This window comes from Oncorhynchus tshawytscha, linkage group LG21 (assembly GCF_018296145.1).
Source record: "Oncorhynchus tshawytscha isolate Ot180627B linkage group LG21, Otsh_v2.0, whole genome shotgun sequence".
Taxonomy (NCBI): domain Eukaryota; kingdom Metazoa; phylum Chordata; class Actinopteri; order Salmoniformes; family Salmonidae; genus Oncorhynchus; species Oncorhynchus tshawytscha.
Genome location: NC_056449.1, coordinates 6,011,756 through 6,029,756, shown reverse-complemented (window position 1 = coordinate 6,029,756; position 18,001 = coordinate 6,011,756). Strand labels below are relative to the sequence as shown.

Below are 18,001 nucleotides of genomic sequence, written 5' to 3'. Positions count from 1 at the left end.
GGACACCATTGTCCCATTAACCACAACATTATGAAAGAGATGGATTAATAACACTAATTTACCCTTTATAACAAGTCTCATGACACACATACATTGGACAGTAAGTAGCGAGGTACTTACAGGTGTGTTCATGTCCTCAGAGAAAGCAGTCTGAAGCCATACCATCCAGAGTGTTGCGAGTTCATTTGGGTTTGATTACACTGGCCTGAAATATTTATGTCCCAGACTCCATTTTCACTGGTCAAGGGGTGTACAGTTACTCAGAATGTGGGTATGAGTTCAAAACAGAGGTTACAATCAGATAGACTTCCATGTGTCAACAGTTCATTTCATCCTACTGTAGCCTACTCCTAACCAATTTACAATTGGCTCATTAATCCCCCTCCTCTCCCCTGTAACTATTCCCCAGGTCGTTGCTGCAAATGAGAACGTGTTCTCAGTCAATTTACCTGGTAAAATAACGGATAAAAAAAATAGCATAACACTTCATCTGCAGTCTTGTTATGGTCATTCATTTTACACAATTTTTTTTTTTTGTGGTGGGTAGATTCCATGTTAAATTAATCTGTTATCCCAGAACTAAAATCTCTAGTCAGATGGTACCATGTATGTTTAAGTAGTCTGTCCTAAAAGAGATTAATGTACAATAAGAGTTACAAAAAAAACAACACATTTTAGTAGGAAATAGCACTTTATTAATTTTTATCGGTTCACCTATCCCTACATTCATAAAAGTCAAAGCATGCTTCAAAGACATGGTTATAGAGGTTTAAAACATTACATCTATGTTAGAAACTCTAGACAGAAGCTGATCAAATAAGCCCTATGGCAGTCTATGTGTGGAGAGACAGAATAGGGAAACGGGGTGGGGCTAGCCCCCATCAGCTGGATATGATTGGAGGGCCAGGTTAAGGGACTAGGGGTCAAAGTTGACAGGGGTTTGGGTCAGGGTTTGGGGATGGAAAAGTCTGGGTGTTGTGCATGGTTAAAAATGTAACACACATCTTGTATTTATATCTCAAATGCTTTACATAGCTGTGTTGAGTTCAGAAGCAAAAAAAGGCTGTTAATAATGTTCACAGCATTTATACTGTCCAAAGAAAACTATTATCCATGAATCAAAAGAGAGTATTTCATTGTGTTGTATCCCATGTAATTGACCTTTATCATGATAGAGGAAGAGTGAAATAGTCATTAGAAGTTAAAAAAAACAAAACAAAAAAAACATTTTTCGATCTGGCAGTGAGACGAGGAGAGAGCAGGCCAGCTGGTGCCCTGGTGGAGCTGTGGTTTTACTCATCTGCAAAATATAGAGAATAGAATCAACCATATGTACGAAACCATCATGCAATTTATTCAGATGAACAGTACACAGTGTAAAAACAAAAACAGTCAGACAACACCTTTTAGTTCCATGTAATCAAGTGTGGTCTATGTATTGTATCCCTCTCTCTCTCTCTGTCTGTTTCTTATTGAGTTTATTTCTCTCCCTCTCTATTTCTGCTTGTCTGTGAAACACGCACCCTTGGACTCCTTCAGCTGCATCATCCTGGGGAAAGCTGCCATCCGACTGGGGACTGCGGGGAACAAACCGGAGCATGAGACAAAAATAGTCACATCACTATCTATATGTACATACAACTGCATAGATATACCATGGCAGGTGTAATAGTGAGCAAATGAGCTTTGTTATAGACTGCAGAATGCACTAAAAAGCAATTGCATGGACACAGAGGTCAGTAACGCTTAACGCTGTATAACTGTCTGCCCAGTTCCTACCTCTCTCACAGGTGGCTCTGCCACGCATGCTGGTGCCCTCGATGATTTTGCCGTTCTTGTCCACACACCAGCAGAAACCAGTGGCGTGCCAGCACTGCATGGGCAGGTAGTTGCCCTGCTCGTCACACTGAGGGAGGTAGGCACCAAGCTTATGGCCGTGGAACGACTTCTCCAGGTTACACTTGGTCTGCAGGCCAGCGGCTGAGGAACAGACAGAAGAGAGGGAAAGACGAAAGAAAAGAGGAGAGAAAAGGTGAGTTTTTATTCAATACTTGGTTCAGGTCGTGGATGAAATAAGAGACAGAGAGACAGAGGAAGTTGTGCATTCGTAAGGTGGTGTGACGGTTGGTGGGTGGTGGTGATGGCGGTGGTTTGTGGTAAACTCACCAGGCTGAGGTGTGGTGGGTGCAGGGGGCTTCTCCTGGGCCATCTGGAAGAGCAGCCAATTACGTGCCCAAGTCTCAAAACCCTGCAGAAAACACAGTCGGGGGTTAAAGTTCAAATAAGTGTGGGTCATATACTGTATATTCATGGGATATTATAAGGAGAGACATCAAACATTCAGCCTGCTGCACAGTCACTTTGTAAGCTCTAGTCTAGAGCGCCTGATTAAATTGTGGTTAACAATTGTGGTTCAACTCTCTCTATGGTTAAAGTAGTAAGAAATGTATGTCATTGTTGTAAAAAACTGTGAGTGTGCGTCATTAACTATCATCTTAAATCAAAATATTTTATACTACCCTAAATTCCCTATGGTAGACAAAACGTCTTAGTACATTAAACAAACTAATGTTTTCACCACACAAGAATGACAGAAAATACACATCCTTTTTTCACCTCAGATTGGTTGTGTTAGTATGAAAGTTTATATTTATCACGATCTTAGAAATTCAATTGCTTGTACCAGATAAATATCTTTGGTTTGTACTAATCAATTCCAGTCTAGAGTGACCGACTGGTAAATGTTGGTGCCTGAGAAGTTTATAAGGTTCTAATTTACCAGAATACAAGTTACCTGAACACAAGTGTGAATAGTGTGTCTGTAGGGAGTCATTTTTCTGTATTGTCTTCAACATATCACAACTTATTTCAGCATATTGATTATGAATTTGGACATTAAAACCAATGTTTTGACACTGGGCTATACATGTAAAAATCCATGACAACAGGAAGCAGCAACAGTATCATTTAATTTTATGCTTTAGGAATATAAATTATTATTTTCACATTATTTTTCAACATGAATCTACTTAATTAGGTCAAACTACTGAATGAGGCAAAAAAAAAACTTGCTATAATTTATTGGTTTTGATTATATAAGTGAAATCGTTGAAATATGTTTGTCCTGCCTATTATAAGTATATGTTCTCAGGGTAGGTCCCAAACGGTAAACAGGAGCCTTATGGCCATGGTCAAAAGGAATGCACTAAAAGAGAGAATAGGGTGCTATTTGGGACACACAGATTCAGCCTCACCTTCCACTCGGCCTCCTCCATCTGTCTCTTCAGGCTCTGTAGGTTGGCCAGGAACGTCTCGTTGAACTGGGGCAGCTGGGGGCTCTAATAAAAATAGACAATCAAATGATTGATTTAATCAATCAATTGTCAATATTTGACATTTCTCTGTCCTTTTGCAGAGGTGACTTCAATGCAAAGAGTGGATAAATGAATATGTATTTATTAATTTACCTGCAGCAGGTCCTTCACCTGCTTCTCTAGGCTCACAATGGCAGTGGCCTCCAATTTCTGGTGGGAGAGCAGAGAGACAAACAGAAAATAAATACTCATCACACTCATATTATAATTTCAAAAGAGCAGGAAGAGGGAGCTTACTCCTAAGGGGGTAGATATACAATGCAATTTCACTTGAGTTACACACAAGTTGACAGTTGCAAGTGAGTAGTTGCTGCCATCTAGTGACCGCTTTTCCTCAGTTCATAGAAGCCTTTAAGAAGACCGCAATGGGGAAACAGGAGTCATACCGTCATGGGAGTCTTTTCTGTCTTGGTGTCCTCATCAGTGAAGTCTATCAGCTGGGGCATGTTGAGCATGGGCATGTGCATCTGGACAGGGGCTACTGCTTGAGCAAAAGGTGGGTGACAGAGACCAATGAGTGCACACTTCAAATTGGGAGAAAGCTAGCTCCCCCAGAACTTTGAACTTCAGAGGAATAAACCCAGTACCTGTATTCCTCTTTTCTATCAAGTCCCCCCAGTCTCTCTTCCTAAATAAGTATATCTCACTTCCCTTTCCTTTGACCACCAACACTACCTACATTAACACCACACCTTCCCTCCTTGTTCCTCCCTCCCCTTTCCTTCCCCCCTTACCTGGAGGTCTGTTTCTCAGCTGCTTGCGCATGTTGTCATTGCTCTTCTCCATGTCGTGGATCTGGCCCCTCTGGTTGAAGACCATGTAGGCAGTGAAGGCCTGGCCGGCCAGGAGAAGACAGGCCAACACTGTGAACCCTGCTATCTTCAACGGACGGCTGTTAGAAGCCCTACAGAGAGATATAGAGATTACACCTTGACCCCATGGGGACTGGATCAAATGTCATTTTCAAAGTGGTATGAGGATGTGCATAACTGCATCTCTGACATTTTTGGGTTTGCCCTGGTATGTTATGTGAGATCAGTGCACCTAAAAAAACAAAAACAATCAAAGCCCTGGTCCAGAGTCAAAATCTAATCCTAAACCAGTTCTTATGCAACAAAGAAGTACCCACCTCCCTTTTTAGAATGAAAATATTAAACCGTTTTCTGTTCCTCATTCCTGAGCCAATAATTAATGCAGGTTTGTGAGACATCACTAGTTGCCAGGCAGAGGCTTTGACTTGGAAAGAGCGAAAGTATGGGAAGGCCACCTAATCAGATAGCTCCCATTTTTTTTAATACTCCCTCAACAATGACTATAATCAACAAGTTGGGAATGTAATTCAAAAAAATACATGAAATCAAATGTCGTGATTGCATGTTCAATATCATTTGTGCATACTTTCAATAATGATGTAAATTCAGAATAGCATAGCCTACCAGTTGTAACCTTAAGCATACCATATTACACCTTTTTAAGGACTTTCCTAGTATTATTTTATATATCCTTTTTGATATTATAATAAAAATAATTTGCGTTTATGCATACTTGAACCTTCATTTGGAAGGTAAAGAAACACTGACCCTATAGGCAAAATGAATGTTTACCGATTTAACTGCAACATCTATAAAACATATTTCATTTCTAATACTTAACTAATTAAATATGTTTTATAGATTTTTCAGTAATTGTGTCTCACCCTCTTGTAGCTGTCATTGGTAGGATCACGTCCTGGCTCCCTGTGCGCCCCAGGAGCGCATCATCATGTTGCTGTTGCTCCTCCATTCTCTCCGCGTCCAAGTTCTCTCAAATCAAAACTAGTCTGGATCCGACGAACGCAACGATTTAACAGTGTAGTAAATGAGGAAGGGATCTATTCGGAGAAAGTATCGGGCTGAAATGAATAGAACAATGGTCTAGCCTGGAATTAAATGGAAAGTCCCGAGTCAATAAAGTGATGGGCAGGTTCAACTACATTGTCGAGGAGTTTATTCTAAGCTGTCATTGGTCAACCTGCCCTGCATCACTTGTTGATAGAGGCAGACAAATCTGAACTGATGAAAAGAAAGTAGTTCAACTTTTCATAGCATTAATAGTTGTTAGAAAATCCCTCAGATTTAACATTTAAAATGTTTGATTGGTTGAAGAGGAAACGCTTTTACTCTACAGATCATAATTCATTCTGGAATGGGTGCAACATTTACAACGGATACCCCCGTGTTTATCTAGCCCTGTACCTAAACTGTCCCAGTAATTATATGAGATGTATTTGATAAAACGATTAATAGAAATAATAGTCATGGATAGAGGTTTGAACCAGTGCAATATTTTTGCTTCTCTTATTTTCAGGAGGTAATAATATATAGATACAAAAAAAGAACATTTGGCCTTTGTCCTTAATTCTATTCTGAAATGGGATGCAGATACTTTAGAAGCTGCAGTATGGTAATAGGAAAGGTTAGTATGATATTAAAGTTGACAAGGATGCAAGATGTTTGAAACCCTTCTCCCCAGAGACAACATTGTCATATTCTATTCTCATTGGATGTCTTGAAGGCTATTATCTACTTCTGTAAACGGATTATGGGTCATTCCCTAGCTCTTGATCAGGATTCCCCTTATTCTACAGTGAATGTTGGGGATTTCGTTTTAAGGAAGCGGTGATGAGAAGGAGATGCTGTCAAGATAAATCAGATCATCATGTGAGGACAAGAAAAGTCTCAATACAGTACACGTTTACTCATAGTCAGTTTAGACTCAGTCAGTCTGGAGATGGATATCTGTATTCATCTTCTAACACAGCTTCAAACTGAAACCCCAAAAATGTTAAAAAATACTGTGAAACTAAAACCACGATAAGATTATGTTTATAAAATAAGCAGGGGAGAAAATGCAAACACACCAGACCCTAATAGTGAGTTTCCTCATTGTTCATTTCCTCATACTTGCTCCCCGTGAGACTGTTCCAATCTCCGTCTTCTCTAATGCCAAAACATACTCTGTTTGAGCAGTAATCCGTTTCTCCGTTCCAAATTATAGAGTGTTTATCTGAAAACTCAGAGGGGAAAGAAGAGCAAATTGACCAACGAGACAAAAATACAGTGGTGTTTATTTGCAAATTAAAAAGCACCAACAATATCAGTTACACTGTAAAAATGATTGACGACAATTACACGTCTTTATCGTACAGTCCAGGGAGATTAGTACCATCATTGCTGTTATTATGCGTTATTATCGTGTCAATAATACTTTATATAAAGAAATCAAGGACCTCTGTACACCAGTTGGCTGCGTGAGGAGAGATGAGAGGGGATGGTATGAACAGACAGGAAACAGAAGATCTGCTTGGACCTTTAGCAGATGGCACTGTATTATATGACCCATTGTAGTGACATTTCAATACGACCTGGCTGATTCTCTCCCACTTAAATACCTCTCTCATTGCATTGTGAGAGGGGGCTGAAAGAATGTCACCTCGACCACATGCAATAACGTATGTCTACAACACGACATGACATAGTCAGGAAATGCATGTGCATTGTTATATCGACTGACAACAATTGCAGACAGTAAGGGCAGCTTTTTGATATATATGGTTGCGGTGGTAAAACCATGTGACCAACAAATTAGGAACTATACCGTACGTACAGTTGAATGCTGAAGTTTACATATACACTTAGGTTGGAGTCATTAAAACTCGTTTTTCAACCACTTCACACATTTCTTGTTAAACAAACAATAGTTTTGGCAAGTCGGTTAAGACATCTACTTTGTGCATGACATGTACTTTTTCCAACAATTGTTTACAGACAGATTATTTCACTTATAATTCACTGTATCAATTTTCCAGTGGGTCAGAAGTTTACATACACTACATTGACTGTGCCTTTAAACAGCTTGGAAAATTCCAGCAAATGATGTCATGGCTTTAGAAGCTTCTGATAGGCTAATTGACATCATTTAAGTCAATTGGAGGTGTACCTGTGGATGTATTTCAAGGCCTACCTCTTTGCTTGACATCATGGGAAAATACAAAGAAATCAGCCAAGACTTTATAATTTTTTTTGTAGAACTCCACAAGTCTGGTTCATCCTTAGGAGCAATTTCCAAATGCCTGAAGGTGCCACATTCATCTGTACAAACAATAGATGCCTGTACAAACTATAAACGCCATGGAGCCATCATAACGCTCAGGAAGGAGACGCGTTCTGTCTCCTAGAGATGAACGTACTTTGAAGCGAAATGTGCAAATCAATCCCAGAACAACAGCAAAGGACCTTGTGAAGATGCTGGAGGAAACAGGTGCAAAACTATATATATCCACAGTAAAACAAGTCCTATATCGACATAACCTGAAAGGCAGCGCAGCAAGGAAGAAGCCACTGCTCAAATAAAAAAAGCCAGACTACAGTTTGCAACTGCACTTGGGGACAAAGATCATACTTTTTGGAGAAATGTCCTCTGGTCTGATGAAACAAAAATAGAACTGTTTGGCCATAATGACCATCGTTATGTTTGGAGGAAATAGGCGAGGCTTGCAAGCCGAAGAACACCATCCCAACCGTGAAGCACGGGGGTGGCAGCATCATGTTGTGGGGGTGCTTTGCTGCAGGAGGGACTGGTGCCCTTCACAAAATAGATGGCATCATGAGGCAGGACAATTATGTGGATACATTGAAGCAACATCTCAAGACATCAGTCAGGAAGTTAAAGCTTGGTCACAAATGGGTCTTCCAAATGGACAATGACCCCAAGTATACATCAAAAGTTGTGGCAAAATGGCTTAAGGACAACAAAGTCAAAGTATTGGAGTGGCCATCACGAAGCCCTGACCTCAATCCTATAGAACATTTGTGGGCAGAACTGAAAAAGCATGTGCGAGCATGGAGGCCTACAAACCTGACGCAGTTACACCAGCTCTGTCAGGAAAAATGGGCTGAAATTCACCCCACTTATTGTGGGAAGCTTGTGGAAGGCTACCCGAAACATTTGACCCAAGTTAAACAATTTAAAGGCCATGCTACCAAATACTAATTGAGTGTATATAAATTTCTGACCCCTCTGGGTATGTGATGAAATAAATAAAAGCTGAAATAAATAATTCTCTCTACTATTATTCTGACATTTCACACAAATAAAGTGGTGATCCTAACTGACCTAAAACATGGCATTCTTACTGGGATTAAATGTCAGGAATTGTGAAAAACTGAGTTTAAATGTATTTGGCTAAGGTGTATGTAAACATCTGACTTCAACTGTATAGGCTCATATTGACTATGTTAGATGTGCATCTTTTATATCCTCCCTGATGCAACGCAGAAATACTATGAACACCTGCTAATAACAAATTAAATAGAACAAAGAGACAAAAATATACACAGCTTTGACGACATCCTCAATAAAAATATTGTTTTGTTTTCTCATTTTCTATCTCCATGAAAGCATTTTAACATAGCTTATGTCCAACTTCACATACAGACAACCTGTCCCAGTGAGCACAAGACGTTAAAAATACGTAATTTCAACATCTTTTCGACCAGAAATACTTATTTTCAACGTGTTTTGCTCAAAGGGGTTAATGAGAACCTGTGTGAATTTGTAAAGAGTCTTTTTAAGAGATGTACCACTTTGCATATTGTGCTTTTAACATGTGCAGCCTGGCACCCCCCTGTGCTGTGCAATCAACTCCATCCGAAAGGGAGAGTAAGCAAAACGTCTTTCTGGTCAATTCTACAATAACGCATCTCCAAAGTTAAAATAAACAAAAAAGGGGCAATTTTTTTTTGTCACAATCTTTAAAAAAAAAGAAGAACTGTCAATAGGCCATGCAATGTAGTGGTGCTGATTCTGTCCTGGCACTGGTAAATGCGTTAATGTCTAGTGTCTACAAAGGCCTAGTGAATAAGACTACCAGTCAATACACAACATATCCCCCTTGGTTTTTAGACAGAGACCACAGGCATTTCCAACTAATGCCATTCATTTTTTTATTAATTCAAGTGCTAATTGATCTCTACTCATTTGTCATATCTGCCCTATTGTTTCATCATCTACTTTATTAATTCATCTTCCTATTTCTAGGATGGCAGTTAGTTGTGTCTTTCAGTATATGGGAGTAGAGTGTTGACTGACACAGACTGACACAAGCTGACACTGTTCATTTCCGCCCAGCCTTAAACGACTGGTACTGTACAGGCTAGCCAAGTCTCACTCTTCCTCTTCATCCTCCTCTTCCTCCCAAGAGTAAGGTCTGAGTCCATGTGAGTAAGGCAAGGGATAGTCAAAGGAAGAGCCGATAAGGGTTAAGGGTTGACCACCCCCGTCTCTATCCCATCCTGTCTGTATCACAGGTAAACCCCGTAAGAGGTGGTACAGTCCTGTTGGGGGGGGGTCTCTGTTCCTAGACCGTACCAAGTGAGGGTGGTGGTGCATCATGGGGAGGTGCAACTTGGGGAGTGAGGGGAGAGAACTTAGGCGGCAGGCCATTGTAGACTCACTGCCAACTCGTAAATCACAATCCCTGCTCTCCCTTTTTCACTTTCTCCATGCCCTTCCCTCTTATGAAGGGCACCCTGAGAAGGAGGCTCGTGCATCCTAATCTTCACTTTGACAGGTGATCAGAAAACACACCCCTTCTGAACCTTGTCAAGGGTGAGTACTTATCCCTTATGGATTCTTTAAGGGATTAAAATAATCCTCTAAGGGGATAGAATCATACTCCTCCATATGGTATTCTGTCAGGGGATGGTTGAGCTGTGGTACTGTCCGCTGAGCTGCCCCCGGTACTTCTACCTGGTATGGATCAGTTGCTCTCGGAGCCAGCTGGGCAGGGGCTGGCCCATTCTGTACAGCAGCTTAGACAGCTCTATGTTGTGATCCCTGTAGTGCTCCCTGAGGAACGACTGGGACTGGAGGAAAGAGAAAGAGAGAACAATAGGAGTGATTTAGAGAGAGATAATACGATAATTACCCCCACAGCCAAGATTCAATCAATAAACACCCCTTATCAGTTACAAGCAGGATAATCGTAGAGGTAGTCTACAAACATGTATCTTAATTAAGCAAATATCAGTGAACAAATTGTATTGGCAAATGAGAACTCTTACCTCCGGGTCCATGTCAGGGTACCTACGCCCCTTGCTCTTCCCCAGACACTTGGTCTTCCCTCCCTCCAGCAGCTGACACCAGAAGCCTTTCTTGGGGTCAAACCTGAAGAAAATCAGAACATTTTGTAAACGTACCTAAACCTACACCTGGGACACTTGGAATCAGTTACTGAATGAACTTTATAAATGGTGAGGTAGGTTAGCTGCTATGTGTTGCTAAAGAGAACTCACGCTAGGATATTGTGGTAGTTGACGGTGTTGACCAGGCCCAGAAACTTCTGGATCCTGTCCATGACTGAGGCCGGCTCAGTCTTCAGCTGCTGCCCGTCCAGAACCAGGACCTGGCTGGAGTGGTAGTGGTTGAGCCAGCGCTCCATGTGGATGGCGTACCAGCCTGGCACCAGACAGCGGTTCTGGAGCACACGCAGTTTTACCGGGGAATCATGGGTAGCCGTGATGACATCATGGAAGGAGTACTTCAGAGCCACTGGGTCATCATGGGCACGCTGGTGCTGTAAGGGGAAGCAGAGAGAAGAAATGGTGTTGTGTTAATATGGTACTCAGTAATATGGTGCCTGATGAGGTATAACTGACCTAGTAACAAGAGTGGTTATAACTCAGTAATATGACATAGGCCTAACTACTCATACATTACTATAAATTCTAACAGTTATAATCATTTCTAAGACTTGGTACCAGGATTGGATATTACATATTAATAAGGAAGAATGGTTATGTCTCATGCATTATAAAGAGTTATAACCAACCTGGTACCAGGAGTAAGCGCGGTCGGCTGGGTTGATGAGGATGGTGATGATCTTGGCCTTGGGCAGGAGGGTGGCCGCCCGCTCCGCTGCCACCTCGGAGTCAAAGTAGCTGGCACTTTTCTCAAAGTAGTAGTCTGAGCTGGTGTTGGAGGGCAGGGGGAAGTACTCCATGTACCTGTGTGTTCACCAAAAGAGGAAACAGATACACCAACTCAATTTTACACTGACAGAAGCACATATTAAGCTCCTGGACTAAGAAAGCATGTTCAATGAAAAGTCTCTAGACATTGTCTGGGTATACGCAAGCGCCTCTAAGTTGTCATCCACTTTGCAATCACCCTGCTTATTGTAATTCTGTCTGTGCAGCTAGAACAGAACACGGCCCATATGCATAAAGCGTCTCAGAGTAGGAGTGCTGATCTAGGATCAGTCTTGCCTTTTAGATCATAAGGAATACCATTACATGGACTGTGGGGACCTGATCTTAGATTAGCACTCCTACTCTGAGATGCTTTATGAACATGGGCCCAGAGCTCTTTCTCGGTGGCAGTCATACCAGTCGATGCCTCTGTGGTAGTTGTGTCCATTGAAGAACTGGATCTCCTCAAAGGTCTCCTTGTTGGGGTAGTTACTGGTCAGGTCAGGGTGCATGCCCAGGAACAGATAGAGGGCTGTAGAACCTATGGAGAGGAGGGAGGGAGGGAGGGAGACGGGGGAGGGGAGGAAGTGGATAGAGAAAGACAGAGGGGGGAGGGGAAGAAGGAGAGAGAGAGAGCGAGAGAGAGAGAAGCGAGAGGGAGAATCTATTTTGAGGCATTGACAAATTGACTTTGAAGCACCTTGCCGCAGCCATAACAATTAATAATCGAATAAATTGTCTCGTTAGTGTCCCATTCCCATTAGTGTCGGTGAGTGTGTGTTCCTCATAAACTTCCTTCTGCTTTCACTCTGGAGGAGAGCGAGTCAGTCGGTCATCTGTGACAGGTCAGTTCCTGTTAGTCTGTTCTGTTCTGTACTGAGAGTGTGTAACACTGAAAGAACGACACCTCTTCAGCCCAAAGTCTCGAAACCTCCCTCCTACAGACCAGACCAAAGACGTCTCAACTCCAACTATTGTAAATGATTACATGAGGTAGGGAAATGAAACAGAAACGAGGTGAAACAAAGCAACGTAAGATTGTGGACCGAGAGTCATTGCTGGTGATGCCCACTGGGGGTTGCTGGTGTTCCGTCTCTCTCACCTGTCTTCTGAGGCCCAATGACAAGCAGCTTGGGGAAGCGGTCACACGTTTTCTCCTTTGACCAGATGTCCTTGTGCCTTTTGTCCTCGCAGGGATCCTGTAGGACCAGGGTTTATGAAGATCATTAGAAATTCTTACAAGTATCCAGTTGCTTAATGAACCCTGAACAAATCCATCCATACAACATCCCGTGGACATGCGGCTACATATTGGAACTATCAATGGAGATGCCCTTTGAACACAAACACAATTTTTGGCAACAGATTGTGGTGTACAAGACAAGGGTCCAACCAGGACTCCTGTTAAATAAATTATATCTAAATGAGACTAACCTGAATAAATTACTCAAGGGAGGATCCATGCAAAATACAACCTAACATGATATTCTTACTTCCCTTGGATGTAGCTGATTTCTCCAAGACTGTTAACATGTTAGGTTCTATTTTGAGTGGAGCACCCCTTTAACATCCCAGTATTAGTTAATGCACACATCCAGTTCCAGCCACTCTCACTCACTCACTCACTCACTCACTCACTCACTCACTCACTCACTCACCACTCACTCACTCACTCACTCACTCACTCACTCACCCACAGACTGACCTGCCAGAGTGGGTCTTTCTCGTTAGGGAAGAGGTTATAGTATCTGTGGGCCAGCTGGACGGGAGGCAGGGTCTGTAGCCGCAGATTGGTCCACGTCTGCAGGAAAGCCACCAGGCTTTTGAAGGTGTAAAGGCCCAGCCGGTCGTTACCGTAGTTAGACAGGTGGGTCATGAAAATACTGATCTGGAGGAGGAGAGATGGATGAAGGAAAATGGAGAGAGAAAGACAGAAAGGTTCACTTCAATCCACTCTGATAGTCTGAGTAGCGACTGAATGTGTAGAGAGAATGAAAGAGTGTGTGTGGGCATGCGTTTGTGTGTGTGCGCGTTAACTCACCGGGTTGAGTAGGACAGTAAGGAACAGCTCTCCTCCGTTGATGAGTTTGTCCAGCTCGTTGGGTCCGCCTGGGTACTCCTTATAGAATATGGTGTGTGTGAACAGACCACACGTCTGTCTGGGCAAGACCTGCACACACACACACACACACACACACACACACACACACACACACACACACACACACACACACACACACCAGCCCCACTGGTCTAGTCAATGCAAAACATATTAGGCAATATCACCACTTTTGTGTTCAATAATCTTCATATTATACTTCTCGTTTGGGGAAAGCAAACCTCATTCGCTCTGAGTCTATATGGAAATTCATTCAAATACACACGCAGCGAGAGAGAGTGTCTGGGGATCTGAATATCAATCATCTAATGTATTGTATGAGCAGAGCAGAGAAGACTGGACCACTCAGAGCTGCATCTCAAGGGCAGACAAAAATAGAGAGATACAGAGCGCAGGGGAGGAAAACTACTGGCAACACCACACACTGTAGACACTAGACTACCGGATTTATTTTAGAATGTATTTCGAAGAAGATAAAGTTATCTTTTGGTGATTTATGGTTACAGCAACCCGTGTTGCTGTTGTTGTGTTATTAAGCCAGTGTTATGGTCATCGCCGTGGATGGTGTTGTTATATTGTTAAAGGTGTATCCAGGAGGTAGTGTTTGGGGGCCAGCCAAGTGGTTGGCGTGGCTACGGTCCAGTATCACCACCTGCTGTAGAGGGATCCTCAAAACACACTTACTGACCCAACGGGAAGGCCTAATGAGACTGTCCATTCCAAGGCCACTGTTGCCACGGTGATATAAATAAAATCCTACCGCTGTTATATCAACCACTCATGGGAGGACAGAGACAAGTGGGGGGAAGAGATAGAAAGATGTTGATGGAGGTAGGAACAGAGAGAAGTGGAGGAGAGATGCAAACACAGAAGAGGTAGAGGCAAGAAAGAGTAAAGAGGAGAATAAGGGAGAGAGAGAGTGCAACCGTCGGTAAAGGTTCTGTGACTCACGCTGATACCGCTGTGTATGAATCCCCGTCTGAAGCGGGCAGGTTTGAGGTGGGGGTACTCCTCCGTGCTGGTCACCCTGATGCCCCACACCTTCTTCCAGGCATCGTACAGCTGCAGGTGAACTGGGTACACACCCGAGTGGTGGGGGGCTACCGCATAGCCCATGTTAGTGGGGATACCGTGCTCCTGGAGATAGAGAGAGGGAGGGGGAGATGGAGGGGGGTGGGTGTGGAGAAGAAAGGACAGAGCGAGAGAGGGAGAGAGAGAGGAATACAAGGTAGGTAGGGAGAAAGAAGGAATAACAATTAAAATCACAGTGGTACTAGCTGTGTTAAGCTAAAGTTTGAATTTCTCATTTGGAGCAACATAGTGAGGTGGGCTAATTGCTGGCATCCCACTGCTAGCCTCCAGACAGACATAGACTCACCATAGCGAACCTCTTGTTGAGAAGCATCTGTTCGGCTAGCACTGACTGGTTGTGGAAGAGGTGGGGCTGCATGTGGCTCCACATGTGGGGGAACCACCAGAACTCATTGACGTAGGAGAGGAGCAGGTCATCCCCCAGGTCCTCCTCATCTGACCCTGGACACGAAGGGAGGACGGGGGAGGGAGAAGAGGGGTATAGGAGGTGAGAAGAAGAATAGTGGAAGAAGGGGAGGACAGGAGGAGGACAGTGGAGCACAGAGAGAATATGAAACATGAAAAGGGCAAAGAAAGGAGTTTGTCAGGGAATGGACAAGGGGTGAGATAGAAGGTGAGGAAGATAATCACAGAGAGAGGAGGACAAGAGAAAACTAGGATTTCTGGTGATAAACCAAGGAGTACTGGAGTATAAACTGTGATGCTATCAGTAATAAGCTTCAGTACACAGATCTTGTACTGCATGAGTGGGATGCTGTGTTCTCCGGTCTTACCTGCATGGAAGAACTTCCCTGAGAAGCCCAGGTTGAAGGTGAAGTTGGGAACATTGTTACGCAGCGCTCTCTGGGTCTCCAACAGGGCCTGACTCAGAGAGGAGAGGGAAGGTGAGCAGGGCAATGCACACCTGCATGTAAGCACACACACAGTCACACACACAGCTGAATTTGTCAATCTGCAACTCCCTCCCTGTACACACCCTCATCCACCCCCGGGTGCATCTTGTCCTCCTTTCTCTCTCTCCTCTGATATGAGTGTTTGTTTCATTTGATCTCCGTACCATATATGAATCCACTCACATCTCCCTCTTTCTCCCCGTCTCCCTGTGTCTCTCCTGCCTTGTCAGGAGAGACAGTGTGATTTATTCTTCACACCCCACTGTTCGGATTCCAAGAGAGGAAGGAAGCCTTGATATACTTCTCTACCCTAGCTCATGTGAGGAAACAGCCCAACTCTGATGGGACACACACAGAAAGATACAGATAACTGAAAAGGTTCTGCTATTCTGTATGTATTGAAATATTCATGACTATGGTTCTTAAGAGAGTGTGTGTGTGTGTGTCTCTATCGTAACGCTGTAGCCTGTCAACTCTATTTGTTTATTTGGATCCCCGTTAGCTTTTGCAGAAGCAACAGCTACTCTTCCTGGGGTCCACAAAAAACACAAAACAAGTAACAAAACACTGATAGACGAGGACAGTCACACAAATTTAAAATACAACGATATACAAACAATCATTAAAAAAAAAATACATAGTAATAATACAAAACCAAAAAATGATGTGTGTAAAGGCGTTCGCATGCTTCCCAGCCGGAACAGTTCGGAAGAGTTGGTGTAAACAGTACCAGTCAAAAGTTTGGACACCTACTCATTCCAGGGTTTTTCTTTGTTTATACTATTTTCTACATTGTAGAACAATCACGAAGACCTCAAAACGATGAAATAACACATATGGAATCATTAGAAACCAAAAAAAGTGTTAAACAAATCAAAATAGATTTTAGGATTCTTCAAAGCCGCCACCCTTTGCCTTGACGGCCTTGCACACTCTTGGCATTTTCTCAACCAGCTTCATGAGGTAGTCAGTCACCTGGAATGAGTGTCAATTAACAGGTGTGCCTTGTTAATAGTTAATTTGTGGAATTACTTTCCTTCTTAATGCATTTGAGCCAATCAGTTGTGTTGTGACAAGGTATAGAGAAGATACCCCATAAGTCCATATTATGGCAAGAACAGCTCAAATAAGCAAAGAGAAGCGACAGTCCACCATTACTTTAAGACATGAAGGTGAGTCAAAATGGGAAATGTCAAGAATTTTGAATGTTTCTTCAACTGTAGTCGCTAAAATCATCAAGAGCTGTGATGAAACTGGCTCTCATGAGGACCGCCACAGGAAAGGAAGACCCAGGGTTACCTGCTGCAGAGGATAAGTTCATTGGAGTTACCAGCCTCAGAAATTGCAGCCCAAATACATGCTTCACAGAGTTGAAGTAACAGACACATCTCAACATCAACTGTTCAGAGGAGACTGCGTGAATCAGGCCTTCATGGTCGAATTTCTGCAAAGAAAGAAAGAAAGAAGAGATTTGCTTGGGCCAAGAAACATGAGACCGGTGGAAATCTGTCCTTTGGTCTGATGAATCCAAATTTTAGATTTTTGGTTCCAACCGCCGTGTCTTTGTGAGACGCAGAGTAGTTGAACGGATGATCCCCGCATGTGTGGCTCCCAACGTGAAGCATGGAGGAGGAGGTGTGATGGTGCTTTGCTGGTGACACTGTCAGTGATTTATTTACAATTCAAGGCACACTTAACCAGCATGGCTACCACAGCATTCTGTAGCGATACGCCATCCCATCTGGTTTGCGCTTAGTGGGACTATCAATTGTTTTTCAACAGGACAACGACCCAACACACCTCCAAGCTGTGTAAAGGCTATTTGACCAAGAAGGAGAGTGATGAAGTGCTGCATCAGATGACCTGACCTCCACAATCACATTACCTCAATCCATTTGAGATGGTTTGGGATGAGTTGGACCATAGAGTGAAGGAAAAGTAGCCAACAAGTGCTCAGCATATGTGGGAACTCCTTCAAAACTGCTGGAAAAGCATTCCAGATGAAGCTGGTTGAGAGAATGCCAAGAGTCTGAAAAGCTGTCATCAAGGCAAAGGTGGCTACTTTGAAGAATCTCAAATATAAATACATCTGATTTGTGTAACACTTTTTTGGTTACTACATGATTCCATATGTGTTATTTTATAGTTTTGATGTCTTCACTATTACTCTACAATGTAGAAAATTACAAAAAAACTTGAATGAGTAGGCTTTGTCCAAACTTTTTCTGGTACTGTATATTATGACAACATTGTGTGATGTTTTTCGTACGTATTGGGCTTCGGTGACAATTTTTCAGCTGTTTGGGCACACAACTTTTTGTGGAGGTAAGTCAAAGTTCAGAGCCGAAGTCTATGCCCCTTCGTCGGTGATTGGTCAACAGTACAGATTAATCAATAAAGTCTTTGTTCTCATTCAACGGGAGACGACTAATTTTCGTGCAATTTTTTCCATTGAGAAATACACTATATATACACAAAAGTATGTGGACACCCCTTCAAATGAGTGGATTCGGC

The 18,001-nt window shown here is 42.7% G+C and overlaps 2 protein-coding genes across 3 annotated transcripts in view; both read right to left on the bottom strand.

The window, feature by feature from the left end:
• Positions 1 to 672: 672 nt before the first annotated feature.
• On the bottom strand, positions 673 to 5,299 carry LOC112220766 (H-2 class II histocompatibility antigen gamma chain). Of its 2 annotated transcripts, none has more exons than XM_024382643.2 (9): positions 5,071 to 5,299; positions 4,109 to 4,278; positions 3,761 to 3,858; positions 3,468 to 3,524; positions 3,255 to 3,338; positions 2,167 to 2,248; positions 1,780 to 1,980; positions 1,524 to 1,577; positions 673 to 1,300 (listed from the first exon to the last, which is right to left on the bottom strand). In XM_024382643.2, exons 1-9 carry the CDS (start codon positions 5,154 to 5,156, stop codon positions 1,293 to 1,295), a joined length of 840 nt encoding a protein of 279 aa, XP_024238411.1. In that variant the 5' UTR covers positions 5,157 to 5,299; the 3' UTR covers positions 673 to 1,292. The 2 variants fall into 2 exon arrangements, with proteins under 2 accessions (XP_024238411.1, XP_024238412.1); XM_024382644.2 differs by having other exon boundaries at positions 3,761 to 3,855; positions 5,071 to 5,296.
• A 4,846-nt stretch (positions 5,300 to 10,145) lies between these two features.
• The window catches only part of LOC112220765 (bifunctional heparan sulfate N-deacetylase/N-sulfotransferase 1), an 83,071-nt gene continuing 75,215 nt past the window's right edge, over positions 10,146 to 18,001 (bottom strand). The window contains exons 4-14 of the mRNA XM_024382642.2: positions 15,368 to 15,455; positions 14,881 to 15,035; positions 14,454 to 14,639; positions 13,425 to 13,553; positions 13,089 to 13,271; positions 12,486 to 12,582; positions 11,801 to 11,924; positions 11,245 to 11,419; positions 10,709 to 10,989; positions 10,478 to 10,580; positions 10,146 to 10,279 (exon numbers count right to left, since the gene is read on the bottom strand). Of these exons, the coding sequence (XP_024238410.1) occupies positions 10,160 to 10,279; positions 10,478 to 10,580; positions 10,709 to 10,989; positions 11,245 to 11,419; positions 11,801 to 11,924; positions 12,486 to 12,582; positions 13,089 to 13,271; positions 13,425 to 13,553; positions 14,454 to 14,639; positions 14,881 to 15,035; positions 15,368 to 15,455 (1,641 nt within the window). The 3' untranslated portion in view covers positions 10,146 to 10,159. The remainder of the gene's footprint in view (positions 10,280 to 10,477; positions 10,581 to 10,708; positions 10,990 to 11,244; positions 11,420 to 11,800; positions 11,925 to 12,485; positions 12,583 to 13,088; positions 13,272 to 13,424; positions 13,554 to 14,453; positions 14,640 to 14,880; positions 15,036 to 15,367; positions 15,456 to 18,001) is intronic.